The following is a 19287-nucleotide window of genomic DNA, read 5'->3' on the forward strand; positions in this document are numbered from 1 at the left end:
AAAAATTTCACTGGATTCTTTGTCCCTGCCACCCGTTATGAAAGTTTGAGTCTCCCAGTCTATATCCGGCAAATTAAAATTTCCACCCAGAACTATAACATGTTGGGAAAATCTACTCAAAATATTTTCCAAATTATCCTTCAGGTGCTCAGCCACAACAGCTGCTGAGCCAGGGGGCCTATAGAGACATCCAATTACCATGTCTGAGCCTGCTTTAACCGTGACCTTCACCCAAATTATTTCACATTTTGGATCTCCGTCAATTTCCTTCGATACTATTGCACTTCTTATCACTTTAAACATGCCTCCCCCTTCACTGTCCAGCCTGTCTCTCCGGTATACATTCCAATCTGAGTTTAGAATTTCATACTGTTTACATCTGGTTTCAGCCAACTTTCTGTCCCTAGTACTACGTGGGCATTGTGACCGCTTATTAATGAGAGCAGTTCTGGGACCTTTCTATAGATGCTCCTGCAGTTTACTATTAGCATATTAGTATTGTTATTCCCTGTTGCATTTTGTCTACTCCTACCTTGCTGCATCTCAGGAGGTGTCTTGTCGGGCCTAGGGAGGGAATTCTCTAACCTAAAAACCCACATGTGCACTCCACATATACTCTGCTACCCTTGTAGCGACTTCCTGCATGTAGTGCACGCGTGACCTATTCAGGGGGACCCTACATTTCGCCACCCGATAGCGGAGGTCGAGAAATTTGCACCCCAGATCTCCGCAGAATCGTCTGAGTCCCTGGTTCAAGCCTTCCACTCGGCTCCAAACCAGAGGACCACCACTATCGGTTCTGGGAATGATACTACAAATAGCTAGCTCAGATTCCACCCCGCGAGGCTTTCCGCCTTCAACAACTCCGCTAACCGCCTGTACGAACTGAGGATGACCTCTGAACCCAGACGGCAGGAGTCATTGGTGCCGACATGAGCAACAATTTGCAGTCGGGTGCACCCAGTGCTCTCTATCACTGCCGGCACGGCCTCCTCCACATCTCAGATGAGACCCCCGGCAAGCAGACAGAGTGAACACTGACCTTCTTCCCCGACCTTTTCGCTATTTCCCTAAGGGGCTCCATCACCCGCCTAACGTTGGAGCTCCCAATAACTAATAAACCCCTCCCCCCATGTGCCTGCTCGGACCTTGCTGAAGGAGTGGCCACATGTCCACTCACAGGCAGAACGGGCGATGCCACACGGCCAGCCTCCACACTGACCCTCCGCCTCGTGCGCCGCGAACGCCGCTGAACCCGCCACTCCCCTTGGGAAGAGGGTGGCCCAATCGCGCCTGGTACCCGCAAAGATGTGTCGACAGCAGGGTCAGTGGGTGAAGCATGTAACACCTGGGGTGTACCATGCAATGCACCAGACTCCCCACTGCCACTACACTCTGAGGCAGCAGCCAGAAGACGGCTAACCACGGCCATCAACACGTTCAGCTGTTCGTGAACAGTGGCCAGCTCCTCCTGTGTCCGTACACAGCAGTCTCACATCCTATCCATCCTAAGAAATCAATTTACTGTAGAGAGTTAATCAACTTATAACTAGACTGCTAATTCACTAAAGGCGGCTGATAGTTGACTAAATTGTGGTTACTAGATACTTCCTGTAGAAAACAATGAAAATAGCACTACCTGTCTCTGGACTGTATTCAAAACAAACACTAGCACTACTGGCACTATGGCTGACTAAACGGACTCTCTCTGACTGTATTCAAAACAAACACAAAATCTATGGAACACTATTACTAGCACTCGACAATTAAAGCTTCCTAAAAGCAAAAACACACGGAAGAAGAAGTGACAAGTAAGAAAAATAGAGTTAATACTTAAACTATCGTAGCTTGCTGCACAGCAGACGTGACGCAGACGGCAGTTACGATGACATTGACACTATAAGATTATTGAACGACTCATTGGGATTTTGAGTCTGACAATGCAGACACTTCTTCAATAATTCAGGATTGCCAGGTCTCTGTAAACAGGTTTTATGATATCCACAACTGCTGCTGGGATAGAATGTTTATGGCTGTATGACCTGTTTGAGTACTGGGCATTGCGGTAATTGCACCATGAACCAGATCCAGGAGGGCAAAGATGGTGTACTGGTTTATCATCAGCTGACAGTCTCTGGAAGAAGGTAGCCCATACTGCCTGCTTCATTTTCAACAAATCCTCAGTATTATTTCTAATGGCAATCTCATAATACTGTTGTAGTTCATCAATCATGTTGTCTGTCAGCCTGCTTCATATGGTCTTACCACCTGAAAGTGTCTTGTCTCTCAAACTTTGTTTCAACTTCCTCAATCTGGTACCCATCCTCTTCTGGGCATGACCAACACATTCCATTTCTGTGACAAGCTTCTCACCATAAGGCTGAGTGGCTACTACACTGTTATATGCATTTGAGTCTGCATAACTTAAGAACTTAGTGTAACACACTCGCCTTTAGTTTACAGAACGATTATAAATTTCAACAACTGCACGGGCCTCCGTACGACTAGTTGCCCTTCATAATTTCTTTCGCAAATATGCCCATCTTCATTCCCTGATTTATACTTATAACAACGTTTGGTTAAAATCTGGAAATCTATTAGCTTTCCAGTATCCACACTGGTCACTGTAGCAACAGAATTCTTAGAACTGCAGCTGCGCTTCTACCAAGTGCCCCAAAAGCTACTGATATGTCAATCATACCATCGTTTATTTCAGCAGCTTCATTTGCAGCACCCTTAATTGACTCACATGCAGCAGATTTCACAGCAGCTCCAATAAATCCTGCATACTTGTCCATTTTACAAAGTGGGCGTGGCATATACATCACGACACACATTGTTTCTGCTGCAGTGTGTCCTTTGCCAATAGCTCTCAATCCATAAAACCACCTAATATTTATTTTAAAATAATTATCTTTACACTTATCAGAACTCCAAAGTGAATGAGTATATTTACAACTGGCAGAATTAATGATAAGTTTCCTGGCTAGTCCATTTGATACCTCAATGTCTTCATGTAAACTAACTGGCCCTCCACATACATACAGCACACACATTCACATAACACCCCTGTTAGGATATGTAAATGTAGCAGAATATAACCTAACCTACCGTTTACATGAGTTTTGTTTTGAGATAACTGTGTTATCACTATGTTTCATTTTAATCTTCGAAGCACTAATGGGTGTTTCTCTAGATACTCATGAGTTTGCCAGTATTTCATTGTCTGTAACTTCACACACCACATGCTGAACACAATGTTTCTCTTTATTCAAAAATTTATTACCATGAAACCCACATTTCTTAAAAACACTTCATTTTGGAGTCATACTTTTTGAGGGATTTACCAGTCTATTCGTCACTTTTCCTCGGAAAAACGTTAGCACTTCGATATACAAAGCATGTTTATACTATGAAAAGATACGATACTATTTTTGACAGTGCTACCAATACAAACACATAATTTAATCTTTATAAAACAGCAATCCACAGCTTTCTACAGGGTGGTCCATTGATAGTGACCGGGTCAAATATCTCACGAAATAAGCATCAAATGAAAAAACTACAAAGAACGAAATTCGTCTAGCTTGAAGGGAGAAACCAGATAGCGCTATGGTTGGCCTGCTAGATAGCGCTGCCATAGGTCAAACTCATATCAACTGCATTTTTTAAAAATAGGAATTCCCATTTTTTATTACATATTCATGTAGTACGTAAAGAAATATGAATGTTTTAGCTGGACCACTTTTTTTCGCTTTGTGATAGATGGGGCTGTAATAGTCAAAAATGGTTCAAATGGCTCTGAGCACTATGGGACTTAACTTCTGAGGTCATCAGTCCCCTAGAACTTAGAAATACTTAAACCTAACTAACCTAAGGACATCACACACATCCATGCCCGAGGCAGGATTCGAACCTGCGACTGTAGCGGTCGCGCGTTTCCGGACTGTAGCGCCTAGCACCGCTCGGCCACTCCGGCCAGCTGCTGTAATAGTCACAAACATATAAGTATGTGGTATCACATAACATTCCGCCAGTGCGGACGGTATTTGCTTCGTGATACATTACCCGTGTTAAAATGTACCGTTTACCAATTGCGGAAAAGGTTGATATCGTGTTGATGTATGGCTGTTGTGATCAAAATGCCCAAGGGGCATGTGCTATGTATGCTGCTCGGTATCCTGGACGACATCATCGAAGTGTCCGGACCATTTGCTGGATAGTTACATTATTTAAGGAAACAGGAAGTGTCCAGCCACATGGAAACATCAACCATGACCTGCAACAAATGATGATGCCCTAGTAGGTGTTTTAGCTGCTGGGGCAGCTTATCCACACATCAGTAGCAGAAAAATTGCGCGAGAATTGGGAATCTCAAAAACGTCGGTGTTGGGAATGCTACATCAACATCGATTGCACCCGTACCATATTTCTATGCACCAGGAATTGCATGGCGATGACTTTGGATGTCATGTACAGTTCTGCCACTGGGCATAAGAGAAATTACGGGACGATGAAAGATTTTTTGCATGCTTTCTATTTAGTGATGAAGCATCATTCACCAACAGCGGTAACCTAAACCGCCATAATATTCACTATTGGGCAACGGAAAATCTACGATGGCAGTGACAAGTGGAACAGCAGCGACCTTGGCAGGTTAATGTATGGTGTGGCATTAAGGGAGGAAGGATAATTGGCCCCCATTTTATCGATGGAAATTTAAATGGTGCAATGTATGCTGATTTCCTGCGTAATGTTCTACCAATGTTACTACTAGATGTTTCACTGCATGACAGAATGGCGATGTACCTCCAAAATGATGGATGTCCGGCACATAGTTTGTGTGCGGTTGAAGCAGTATTGAATAGCATATTTCATGACAGGTGGATTGGTCGTCAAAGCACCATACCATGGCCCGCACGTTCACCGGATCTGACGTACCTGGATTTCTTTCTGTGGGGAAAGTTGAAGGATATTTGCTATCGTGATCCACCGACAATGCCTGACAACATGCGTCAGTGCATTGTCAATGCATGTGCGAACATTACGGAAGGCGAACTACTCACTGTTGAGAGGAATGTTGTTACACGTATTGCCAAAGGCATTGAGGTTGACAGACATCATTTTGAGCATTTATTGCATTAATGTGGTATTCACAGGTAATCATGCCGTAACAACATGCATTCTCAGAAATGATAAGTTCACAAAGGTACATGTATCACATTGGAACAACCGAAATAAAATGTTCAAATGTACCTACGTTCTGTATTTTAATTTAAAAAACCTACCTGTTACCAACTGTTCGTCTAAAATTATGAGACATATGTTTGTGACTATTACAGCGCCATCTATCACAAAGCGAAAAAAGTGGTCCAACTAAAACATTCATATTTCTTTACGTTGTTGTTGTTGTGGTCTTCAGTCCTGAGACTGGTTTGATGCAGCTCTCCATGCTACTCAATCCTGTGCAAGCTTTTTCATCTCCCAGTACCTACTGCAACCTACATCCTTCTGAATCTGCTTAGTGTATTCATCTCTTGGTCTCCCTCTATGATTTTTACCCTCCACGCTGCCCTCCAATACTAAATTGGTGATCCCTTGATGCCTCAGAACATGTCCTACCAACCGATCCCTTCTTCTGGTCAAGTTGTGCCACAAACTTCTTTTCTCCCCAATCCTATTCAATACTTCCTCATTAGTTATGTGATCTACCCATCTAATCTTCTGCATTCTTCTGTAGCACCACATTTCGAAAGCTTCTATTCTCTTCTTGTCCAAACTATTTATCGTCCATGTTTCACTTCCATACATGGCTACACTCCATACGAATACTTTCAGAAATGACTTCCTGACACTTAAATCAATACTGGATGTTAACAAATTTCTCTTCTTCAGAAACGCTTTCCTTGCCATTGCCAGCCTACATTTTATATCCTCTCTACTTCGACCATCATCAGTTATTTTGCTCCCAAATAGCAAAACTCCTTTACTACTTTAAGTGCCTCATTTCCTAATCTAATTCCCTCAGCATCACCCGACTTAATTAGACTACATTCCATTATCCTTGTTTTGCTTTTGTTGATGTTCATCTTATATCCTCCTTTCAAGACACTGTCCATTCCATTCAACTGCTCTTCCAAGTCCTTTGCTGTCTCTGACAGAATTACAATGTCATCGACGAACCTCAAAGTTTTTATTTCTTCTCCATGAATTTTAATACCTACTCCGATTTTTTCTTTTGTTTCCTTTACTGCTTGCTCAATATACAGATTGAACAACATCGGGGAGAGGCTACAACCCTGTCTTACTCCCTTCCCAACCACTGCTTCCCTTTCATGTCCCTCGACTCTTATAACTGCTATCTGGTTTCTGTACAAATTGTAAATAGCCTTTCGCTCCCTGTATTTTACCCCTGCCACCTTTAGAATTTGAAAGAAAGTATTCCAGTCACCATTGTCAAAAGCTTTCTCTAAGTCTACAAATGCTAGAAACGTAGGTTTGCCTTTTCTTAATCTTTCTTCTAAGATATTACGTATTACACGAATATGTAATAAAAAATGGGGTTCCTATTTTAAAAAACACAGTTGATATCAGTTTGAGCTATGGCAGTGCCTTATAGCAGGCCAACCATTGCGCCAGCTGGTTTCCCCCTTCGAGCTAGACAAATTTCGTTCTTTGTAGTTTTTTCGTTTGACACTTATTTCATGAGAAATTTGGCCTGGTCACGATCAATGGTCTACCCTGTATATAAAAAATTACCGATTTTATTAGGTCTTGAAGTAATGCATGTAAAAATTTTAACATTTTCAACTGGTGTAGATTATATTTTAGAAAATAAAATAAAATACTTCCCACGCAAGTTTATAAGTAATATACATATCATTTTATTTGGAAAATTGCAAATTTTATAATCAGATAAAAACCCAAAAAAGTGAAAAAGAATGTTTTCCCCTTCTAACTCCTCTTAAAGTTATGGAAATGTGCAAGCTTTCGGAGCCAGTGGCTTCTTCTTCTGGCAGAAACAATGAAGGGGAAGGAAAAGGGAAGAAAGAAAAGGCTTGTCAAGGTTTAGGAAATGGGGAGAGTTGCAGAAAAGCTGCAGAGAAACCCAGGCCAGGACAGACTTACTGAATGGGATGAGAAATATGTAACTAAACCAGTCCATCTCTCATACCACCAGCAGATGTGAAGTATTCTTGTGATTGGTAGTAAGTCATAAATATTAAATTATTTTCAATGTATGTTCATATGTAATACTGCATGTACCTTTGAGGTATCATTGGGCCCATTGGGAAGAGGATCAAAATTAGGCCACTGCTTTCTAATTATTTGGAGCATTTCATTAAATGAGACCATCTTCCCATCATTCCATTTGTTGCCGCTGAAAGGCATGTACTCAATAAATCTTACATCAACATTTTCCTCTTTTGTTAACTCCAAAAAACTGCACACTTCATCTTCATTAAAACCTCGCATTACAACACAATTTATCTGTGGAAGAAAGACACCATTAAAAACTTGGTATCAGATAAAGCATGGTTTAAACAGAGTTTGAAAGACTTTTTGATAGACAACTCATCCTACTCTATAGATGAATATCTTAACAGTGGCTGTTAGGCCAGCTTAAATAAGAATGTCTGTTAGATTTCAGTTCTGAGAGCACTTTGTCATAACAGTCAAGATTATGTATTTTTGTTTGATAAATTTATTAATAGTGCATAACAATATTTCAGTCTGACAGCGTATCAATTCTGAAAAAAAAAGCTGTTCCAGTTTGTATTGTATTCACCTAGTTTGACAATCTCCTGACAAATGATCAGGGTATTCAAATGTTTTATATTTTTTATGTTATACTTTCTGGCATGTTACTCACCCATGAGAATCATCTCATGTTTTGGGTCTTGGAACAAAAGCTGAATCTAATCTAATCTAACCTACAAAATAATGGTTCTACAAGTCTGTTGTTATATTTGTATACCTCACTGATTCTGTTAAATTAATCTTTTTCTCTCCTTTTGGAGAATGTCTGAATTTATCTTAGCATGCCAAGCTGTTAACCTTCTTAACAATTTACGAAAATTAAACTACATACATCTCCAATCTTTTTCCCCACTCCAACGCACACATCTTTTGCTGAAGGTATTATTTTAACTATTACATTAAATTAAGAAGCTTTCTTGAAACTGTGCTGCCATTTGTGAAACAAAGTTAAAAGTGTTCTCAAGATAAAAGGTCTTCACAAAAGGAGCATTTAGTATCTGTGCAGGTGGTAATACTGACAGCCTTCATATAAACAAACCCAAATGGTAGAACATCCTGCTTTACACATACACGCAATGGCAGAAAAAAGGAAAAGAGCACACCTTTCATTCAAGCATTGAATATATAAACTGATGAGACAAAACACTATGACCTCCTGTTTGATAATGTGTTTGTCCACTGTTGGAACACAATACAGCAGTGATTTTGTGTGGGACAAGTTCAACAAATTTCAGGTATGTTCCCAGCATTATGTGAGGTATGTTCCCAGCATTATGCAGCACCGCATGTGTAAGCACAGGTCATGTAATTCCCATAAATTGGAGATCAGTGGTTTCTGGGTGCAGAACTGGTATCTGATAGCATCACAGATGTATTCCATCAGATTCAGAAGGGGTGAATTTGATTCTGGCCTCGTGACACTGAAAGTCATATTGTTGAAACATGTCACCTTCATTAGAGACAGGGTGTGGACAGTGCACAATAATGTTCACACAGAACAAAGCTGTTATGGAGCCTTCAGTTACTACCACAGGACCCACAGAAGACCAGGTGAATGTCCTCCATAGCATAATATTGCTCCCACTGGCCTAAGTCTGTAGCAAAGTGCACCTTTCAAGCACCAATTCACTCTGTTGACGGTGTATGTGCACAAAACCGTCAAGCAGGTGTAATGCGAAACACGAATGATTCAACCAGATGACACATTTCTATTGATTCACTGCCCAGTCTCAATGCTCCTGAGCCACAGAAATTGTAATTCAGCAGTGTTGTCAACATGGGAACATACGGGGGTTGTCTGCAGCAGAGCCCTATGTTTAACAATGTGCAATGAATGGTGTGCTCTGAAATACTCGTGCTTCCACCAGCACTGTGTCATCAGAAGTGCCACAGAAATTAGCTTCCTCAGCCGAATGTCATCTTTTTCAAAGGAACCATCCCAGCATTTGTCTTAAATCCTTTAGGGAAATCAAGGAAAACCCAAATTTTGATGGCCCGATGGGACTCGGGTCCGTTGTCCTCTCGAAGGCAAGTCCACTGTCTGACCACTGTGGTGGCATGACCTAGTCTTAATTAAGCCAGAAAATCCTGGGAAATGCTGACATACTTATTGATTTAAGATATAACAATTTAAAACAATCCTTTCATGAATTTCACTACAATTTTCTGCTCTTTTGAAAAAAAAATTCTTTTGACTGTTTTGATGTTGTTTATTATGTTTAAATAATGATGGCAGTCTCTATAAAAGGGCAGTTTGACTTTTAAGTTTAGTTATACTGTTTTAAACTACAGCCTTCATCTATTTGTCCACCCAGAAGTGCTATAGGATATAACTTGAAGACTATGGTGAGGTGGTGGGGGACAGTCATGTGTTGAGAAGGAGGTGCTGCCAGAAATTAAGTGTGTGAGGTGACGTTATTGACACTGCATACAGGGAAAATAGAAATACTCTATTCCATATTCATTTACAATCTTCGTCTGGCCCCCATATGGTTTTACTTTTCTCCAATAAGAAAAAAGAAATTGTCAGTAACTGTCTTTATAAGGTCTTAAAAGGAAACAAACAATAGAAAATCTGGGCTGGAATAATGACCATATTATAAAAAAGATACATTGCTATTCACTGTATACAGGAGATGTTAGGTCACAGACAAGCACAACAAAAAAGACTACTAAACACATAAGCTTTCGATCAGAAAGTCTTCTTCCAAAGTGGACAAAACACACACACACACACACACACACACACACACACACACACACACACACGACCGTTGCGCATCATCATGGGAGAAACAACGGTCGTGTGTGTGTGTGTGTGTGTGTGTGTGTGTGTGTGTGTGTGTGTGTGTGTGTGTGTGTGTGGAAGGGGGGGGGGGGGGTTGCACCAAAAGCTTACGTGTTTAATAGGTGGTGTATTTTTTTTTTTTTTTCCCCTGCCTGCAACACAACATCTACACTATACAGTGAGTGCCAATCTATCATTTGATAATACTGTCGTTACCACCTTGCCAAGAGGCATATTGTGGAGTAATCCGAAGGGCTCTACTAATTTGTACAAGAGGGAGGAGAGCACAATCTCAATGTAAGTTTTTAGAAAACTGGTATGTGCATTAATTCTGCAAACCTTTCAGAAAGGACATGGTATGCATTTCATTCAGCAAGATGAGTAATAAACAATATTAGCAATACTGCATCAAATTTGTTCACTTTCATCTTTGGATTAAACATTCGATTTCAGAGAGTACAGAATTTGACAGAATCAAATTTTGGGGATATGTGGAACTGGGACAATGGCATATTTTTTACCCATTCAACAAACTAAGCACTGCTGATTGCTACTTTTATTGTGTCTGCTGCTGCAATGCATATATGAAACTGTAAGTGCAGCATCTATGATGGAATGAAATGTTATACAAATGAAACAAACAGGCACAGTGAAATAGAGTAGTATGGCTCATCATTTCGGTCTCACAGATTAGCAGGTGTTGACTTGAAAGATAATACTTAAGAAGTTGAATCCAAAGGAGAGGATGTACCGTATTTACTCAAATCTAAGCCGCACTTTTTTTCCGGTTTTTGTAATCCAAAAAACCACCTGCGGCTTAGATTCGAGTGCAAAGCAAGTGGAAGTTCTGAAAAATGTCGGTAGGTGCTGCCACAACTAACTTCTGCCGTCGAATATATGTAGCGCTACACAGGCATGCTTCGTAGGCACAAAGATAAATACTGGCGCCAAAACCTCTGTGTCAGTAAATAAATTAAGAAAAAAGGTGGAAGACAATTTTCATACATTATCCAACGAAGTAAATACAAATTCCGTATTGTTCATCTTCGAATGTAGCAGAACTTCAATGTATTACGAAAATCCGACTGGCAAGACTGTTTGGGATGTTTGTCAATATGGCCAACTCTACGTTCTGAATTTTTTCCTACCTGTGAGAAGAGATGGTTGCTAATAGGAACCTGATGAAATGTGAATCACATGCAGTATTCTCTTCATCATAAGAGTAATACGAATATAAACATTTTGCCACGTATTCTTTCATGTTTGCTGCTATCTTATTTAAATCCTGTCTGCCTAATAAACTACGAAACTAGAGTGAGACAACAGCAAACGCGGAAGGATATACATATCGTGTCATGTTTATATTCGTATTATTCTTATGCCTAATAGTGATACAGTCAGAAATGAAGCACGGCAACTGACTAGATTTTTAAATCTAAGATGACTCTAATTTCTGTGCAGAATTTGATGTACTAAAGAAGCGGCCGCAAAGATTTTCAAATGGAGGAAAAGTTTTCGCCTAACTCTCGTTCAGAACATGTTCTATCATACGCAGTCTATTATTTGGTTCTTGTTGATCATTATCAAAGAAAGCAGCAGTGTAAGTAACAAGAAATAGTAGTCTCTTGCCATTGTTCTGCTAATGAGATGATTTCTTTCTCTCTCTCTCTCTCTTTTTTTTTTTTTTAATTGTAGGCGGCGGTAGCGTGCACAAAAGCAAGCCATGCCGCGAGCGACGACAGTCCGCAAACACGCACTATCAGAATGCGACAAACAATGCATGACACAGTACAGTAATGCATTTTCAGCTTAGAGTGACATAAACGCCTATAACAAGGAAAACGGCACTTATCAGATCAAAGCAAAATAAGCAATCGATTCAAACCAGACGATGCATGTGAAAAAGGAAGGGTACCAGTATAAATACGGACGGAGCGCCCGACCCATAGCAAAGGCTACCTGGTAAAGCTTAACTGCTAAGCTTACGACTCGAACCAAACTACTGTAGCTGTATCGTCAATCATTCGACCTAAGTTGTGTCTCATATTACAATGGACCGACTTTGTTTCGATTTGGAGGTGCGGCCTAAAACTTTTCTCTCCCCTTGAACTTCGAGTCTCAAATTTCAGGTGCAGCTTAGATTCAGGAATTTTTTTTTTCCTTCCTTTATTTCGAGTCTCATTTTTCAGGTTTGAGTGCGGCTTAGATTTGAGTAAATACGGTAGGTGGTATTTCAACTAATTCTAACTATGAAATAAAACAAAGTACAGCAGGGAGCTCTGACGAATCAAAGAGCAGCAATGAAGATTCTGATGAATAGTAAAGTATGAGTTAAGAAATAAGATGCTACTGAGATCGTAAATTTTTGTTGTGTTGATGAATCTGTTAACAAACATATTCAAAAATGCACTGAAACATTGGCACATGTAGTGTTGGGAGGTGATAAACTGTCATTACTGTTAGAGGAGCTCCGTATTTCTTGCTGTTCTACTCCTACATGACACTGTATCTGAAGGTATAGAATGAATCTTCACTGGCTAGAGAAATGGGTAACACAATTTTACAAGTCTCTGCTGTCATGTAATCTCTTCAGGGAAATCATGACTGTACTAAGATTCGGTTTGTGGTTGACAAGGTCAGAGTCATTAAGAAATGCAAGGCAGCTACCATGTCAGTCCTAGAAGAGAGAGACATAGCAAACTGTCAAAGGATGTACATTCCCGGTGCATATGTTTGTGGTGATGTACTAACCAAGTAATACTGTGTGTCAGGCAGCGCATTACTCAAGAACCATCATGGAAGAATGTGGAGTGGTAATTTATGTAAAAAACAACATATCTTACAATGCATTAGATTTAAAGAGCCATTGTATAGAGCAACAAATTGAAGTATGTGGTGTTGAGATTACTGTAAATGACTTCACGGCTGTAGTGTTAGCACTGTATAGATCTCCCTCAGGGAATTTGAATGTATTTCTTGAGCACTTAGATTCTTAATTATCCATACTGTACTCAAAGTCCAAGAACTTGATAATTTCTGGTGACTTTAATGTTGATTTCCTAAATGAGAGCAATAGTAAAGCTGATTTAGTACATTTAATGGAGTCTTATAATCTGATGGCAATAGTAGATTTCCCAACTCGGGTTACTGTTAACAGTAAAAGTCTGATAGATAATATATTTATAGATAAGTCTACATGGAATGAGATCACTGTACATCCAATCCTTGGCCTTTCTGATCATGGTGGTCAATTGCTTAGGCTCAATTACATCAGTGTGTGCAACAGTTCCGAGCATTCTTGGAAATCTTTTAGGATAATAAATGAACAGGGCCTTAAAAAATTCAATGATAGCCTAAAATAGATAGACTGGAGCCGAGTTTATAGGGAAACAGATGTAAACAAAAAGTACAATTCATTTTTAAATGAATTCATGTCTGTATTTGAGTCCATCTTTCCCAAAAAAGTAGTTAGAAATAGTCATATAGGCAATGCCAAGAAGTCTTGGATCACTACAGGGATAACAACATCTTGTAGAACAAAGAGAATGTTATAAAGTTCTCTCAGGACTTGTAATGATCCAAAGAAACGACAACACTACAAACTTTACTGTAGCATTCTCAAGAAGGTTATAAATAAATCTAAAAATATGTGCATAAAATCAGAAATTGAAAGCTCAGAAAATAAAATTAAAACTATATGGAATGTAATAAAGAGGGAAACTGGCAGGACAACAGGGAACATGTCTCAGGTAGAGATTAAAACAGGGGACAGTATCATTAAGAAACCTGAGTTGGTTGCAGAAATATTTAATAACCACTTTTTGAGAGCAGCAGAGAAGACAGGCTGTAATGGTTCCATGGAAGAATCATTGTCCCTCCTACAGAAAGCTATTAGCAACAGAATCCCACAGTTATCCTTATCTCCAGTTACTGTAAGCGAAGTCATAAGAGTAATTAGATCATTAAAAAATAAAAATTCTGCTGGTGTGGACAATATTTCTAGTAAAATTCTGAAACACTGTTATAAATTTGTTAGTCCCGTCTTATGCAACATATACAATGCATCCCTACAAGATGGGATTGTCCCTGACAGACTTAAGTTGGCTGTAGTGATTCCTCTCTTTAAAAAAGGGGATAAAAGCATTGTTACAAACTATCGCCCAATATCCCTATTAACTACCTTCTCGAAAATTCTAGAAAAACTCGTGCACAGGAGGATTGTAGACCATCTCAACTACCATAGTATCTTAAGCAAAAATCAGTTTGGTTTTCGTGCCGGTCTTTGTAGTGAACAGGCAATATTCTCTTTCAGCAACCAAGTTCTGGAAGCCATTAACAAAAAAATGTCTCCAGTGGGTATTTTTTGCGATCTTATGAAAGCCTTTGACTGTGTAAACCACCAAATTCTTTGGAAAAAGGCAGAATACTATGGTTTAGGTGGTACTGTTGGCTTGCGGCTACAATCATATCTACAGGATCGGAAGCAGACTGTAATGCTAAATGGCTCTTCTGGAGAACCTGCCTCGTCTGAATGGGGCACGATAACGTGTGGTGTGCCTCAAGGCTCCGTTTTGCGCCCACTGCTTTTCCTCATCTTTATTAATGATCTTCCTCTTTGTTCTGAGACAAACAGCAAATTTACCCTGTTTTCCGATGATACCACAATTCTAATTGACGATTTGATTGATGATGATCTTGAAAAAACTACAAATACTGTTTTTAATGACATCGTAAATTGGTTCTCCTCAAATGGTCTCTCACTCAATGCAGATAAAACTCATTATATGAGGTTCCATACATCACATAGTAATACCGATGAAATTGACATAAAATGTAGAGATCAACCAATACAGAAAGTTGAAGACACAAAATTCTGGGTGCTTACATAGACAGTAAATGTAATTGGTCAGTTCACATTCTTCATCTATGTAAAAGACTTAGCTCGGCAACATTTTCATTACGGGTAATTTCTTCAGTGGCTGAAGTTGACTCTTTTAAGGTTGCCTACTTTGGCAACTTCCACTCATTGATGTCATATGCTATCATATTCTGGGGGAACCAACCACTTGCAAAAAAAGGTTTCACCATCCAAAAAAAAGCAATCAGAATAATGTGTGGGGTCCATCAAAGACACTCTTGCAGGCACTTGTTTCGGAAGATAGGTATCCTAACAACTGCCTCACAGTTTATTTTTTCCTTGCTGACCTTTGTGTGCAAAAATTATTCCATCTACCAAGACAACAGTAAATTCCATGGTTATAACACCAGAAACAAAAACAATCTACATTTAGAAATGAAACGTCTCACTCTGGTACAAAAAGGAGTTTACTACTCCAGCATTAAGTTGTTCAATGCTCTACCACTACATATCAAATGTGTTCATACAGAACTGCCAAAATTTAAACTAGTTCTCAAAGATTACCTGACAGAGAAATCTTATTATACTGTGGATGAATACCTGAAATAAAATGTATACCATCACTAAACTTATTGTGTCTAGAAGTAGTTCAATTGATTTTATTGTGCATTTGGGCATTAGCACACTTTTTGCAACAGCAGATTGGCTGTACATGTATTTACTCTTGTAGGCCTAATATCTGATTTAACTTTGTGCTCTTATCTTTAACCTTTATTTGAAACTCCTTTTTCTGTCAAACGGTTGTTATGTTGTCTAGCTGACAGTGTATCTGTTACTGTATTTATAGTATGTCTTACTTAAACTATGTACAATTTGCCATTGAATTGCCCTTGTATTTATTGTAAGTTTAAATTGAAACCTGTACAATTTGACACGTTCTATATCCTTGTGATTGACTCACTAACTGGATCTATGGAACAAGAAATAAATAAATAATTAAATAAATAAATAAATACTGAAGTGTGATCCAAGTCGCACAAATATGGCTTTAATAATAACCTCCAAACAATATGCCTCTAAGGACTCAACAAGACACAGAACACTGATGTGCACATTACAAACTAGAATCACACAGAGTGTCAGTCAGCACTGTTCCACACTTATATATGTGCGAGTCATCAGCAGATGGCACGGCAGGGACCGCGCCGCACGCTTGGCTCCCAGAGACGGAATCCAGCAGCCAGCCTGCAATGATCAGTCGGTGACCAATTTAAAGACGCATGTACGGCAACACCACTCTCGGTGCACTCACGCTGACACGTACTAGTAGCACGATACAGCAGTGATGAGTAGTAGTACCCCTCCTGTCTTGCGCGCCTTTTATCTGGCTCTACAATTTACTTTCCTAGACCCACACAAATGCCCGATCCTCCTAATTCAATTTGCCCTGCAGACTACTCAAAATTCATAAAGAAAAAGAAGCCACAATTGCACTTTGTGTGCCAGTTACTTTCCAATACATTGGCACCAGCTGATCTTATTTAAGAATACTCAACTTTCGTAGCCATACAGCACATCCTTTGCTTCCTGGCCTAAATCCAAGTTAACTCCCAGCGCCCCTGCCCCCCCCCCCCCCCACACACACACACACACACGCCGCTCCCCCCCCTCTCGCCCCCACCCAAATCAGCTAGTTGTGTGCTGTTATCTCACGTCACACCCTAGTCTATGAGTGCCCAGCTGTCTGTCGCCTGACCCCTCTACCTGTACCCCTAGCTAGCCCACAGATGGCTCCCCACTCTCCCACGAGCCACTAAATGCTTCCCTCCAAACCCCTCCCATCTCTCTCCATCTCTCACATTGCCTCAACCCACCCCATCCTACCCTACTCTAAAGCCCCACCTCACTCCAGAACACTCACCGTGGGCCAGTAAAGAGCTGGCAGTTGAGCGACCACAGCATAAGGAGACATGCGCATGTGAGTGTGTGTGTGTGTGTGTGTGTGTGTGCGCGCGCGCACATGTTTTCCCTACAGCTAGAAAAAGAAAGTGCATTCTGGAAGCTCGCCAAGCAACGTACCTTTTAGTTTGGAAGGTAGAAGGCGAGGTACTGGTGGAAGTAAAGCTGTGAGGATGGGTCGTGAGTCGTGCATGGATAGCTCAGATGGTAGAGCACTTGCCCACAAAAGGCAAAGGTCCCAAGTTTGACTCTTGGTCCGGCACACAGTTTTAATCTGCCAGGAAGTTTCATATCAGTGCACACTCCACTGCACGGTGAAAATCTCATTCTACATACCTTTTGTTCTTGTGCCTATCGATGAGACAGTGCTTCTGCCTTTTGGTGAGCCATCTCCTTTATTCCTAAATAATTCGTAATTTTCAACAGAAACTTTCCGTACGTTATTATTGCATCCTACATTACAATATGCAATTTCCACAATATGTGGTCATCTGTGAATATAATGGGGGTAACAACTGTAGGAGACCAAAAACTGACTGCAGTAAGCAAGTTCAAGTTATTGTACACTGCAGTAGTTACGCAGAGGTGAAGAGGTTCACACAGGATAAGCTAGCATGGGCAACTCCATGAAACCAATCTTCAGATGGAAGATCACAACAATAAAAACATTTGATTCAGCATACACCAGACTCCAAACAGCATACACAACCTGTATGCTCGGAAACACAGAAAATCATATTGGTTCCATCAGCAGCAAACTTCAGCCCGTAATTGTTATGGAACACTGCGGCGATCTTGTTCATTAATATAACCCAAAACTGGGGAGTAATAAGAGAGTATTGTTGTAACTTCTTATCAACCTGGTTACCAAAATACATATTAAGAAGACTGGTAAAGTGTTATTTTAAAGGGATCACTCCAAAGCGCCACGAAAGTATTTGAGCAATGTATAAAATTAGAGAATCAGTGCACAATATTGAAAGCCTATATACACTATCTATATCTGCATGACTAGTCTGTAATTCACAATTAAATGCTGGCAGAGGGTTCAGAGAACCACCCTCAACCTATTTATCTACCATTCCACCCCCCTACAGCATTTGAGGAAAACCAAACACTTCAATATTTCCGTACAAGCTCTGATTCCTCTTATTTTATTACAATGATCATTTCTCCCTATGTAAGAGGGCTCTAACAAAATATTTTCACATTCGGAGGAGAAAGTTGATGATTGAAATTTTAAGAACCTGCTCCAGCAAAATGATTTTGCTTTAATGACTGCCACCCCAATTCACATGCGATATCTGTGGCATGCACTTTCCTGTTTCCCAATAAAACAAAATGAGCTGCCCTTCTTTGAACTTTTAAATGATGTCCTCTGTCAGTCCTATCTGGTAAGGATCCCACACCATGCAGAATACTCCAAAAGAGGACAGACAAGTATAGTTGTAGATAGTCTCTTTAGTAATCATAATCTTCTAAATGTTTTACTATTAAATCACAGTCTTTTGTTTGCTTTCCCACCACATTATCTATGTGAGCATTCCAATTTAAGTTATTTGTAAATGTAATTCCTAAGTATTCAGTAGACTTCACAGCCTTTAGATCTGCGTGAATTATCATGTAACCAAAATTTAGTAGATGCCTTTTACTACTCAAGCGGATGACATAACAATTTTTATTATTTAAGGTCAGTTACCACTTTTTGCATCATATGGATAGATAGCCTAAATCATTTTGCAGTTCATTTTGATCATCTGATCACTTTACAAGACAGTAAATGATTTGCAAGACTGTAAATGATAGCATCATCTAAGAGGACTGCTCAGATTCTCTCTTAAATTGTTAATGTAGATCGGCAACAGCAGGTGGTCTGTAACACTTCCTTGAGGAATGTCAGATATCACTTCTGTTTTACTTGACGATTTTCCATCAATTTTTCTGACAGGAAACCACACATCCAGTTGCACAACTGAGACAATACTCCCTAGGCACACAATATGATTAGAAAATGCTTGTGAGGAACTGTTTCAAAAAGTCTTCTGGAAATCTACAAATATGGAATCAATTTGAGATCCTCAGTTGACAGCACTTATTACTTTGTGTGACTAAAGAGCTAGCTGTGTTTTAAAAGGTCGATATTTCTGAATCTATCTTGGCTATTTATCAATGAATCATTATCTTTGAGATAATTCATAATATTCAAACACAATATATGTTCCAAAATCCTAATGCAAATCAACATTAGTGATATGAGTCTGTTATTTAGTAGATTACTCCTCTTTTCTTTCTTGAGCATTGGTGTGACCTGAGCAACTTTTCAGTCTCTAGGTATGGATCTTTATCAAATGAGTGGCTATATATGATTTCTAATGGAGCTATTGTATCAGCATTCTCTGAAAGAAACATAACTGCTTTATGA

The 19287-nt window shown here is 39.8% G+C and overlaps 1 protein-coding gene across 1 annotated transcript in view; it reads right to left on the reverse strand.

Moving 5' to 3' along the window:
* LOC124722829 (molybdenum cofactor biosynthesis protein 1-like) overlaps positions 1–19287 on the reverse strand; it is a 57029-nt gene that overhangs the window by 14125 nt on the left and 23617 nt on the right. The window contains exon 5 of the mRNA XM_047247951.1: positions 7267–7491. Within this exon, the coding sequence (XP_047103907.1) occupies positions 7267–7491 (225 nt within the window). The remainder of the gene's footprint in view (positions 1–7266; positions 7492–19287) is intronic.

Source organism: Schistocerca piceifrons, chromosome X (genome assembly GCF_021461385.2).
Source record: "Schistocerca piceifrons isolate TAMUIC-IGC-003096 chromosome X, iqSchPice1.1, whole genome shotgun sequence".
In the NCBI taxonomy this organism is placed as follows: domain Eukaryota; kingdom Metazoa; phylum Arthropoda; class Insecta; order Orthoptera; family Acrididae; genus Schistocerca; species Schistocerca piceifrons.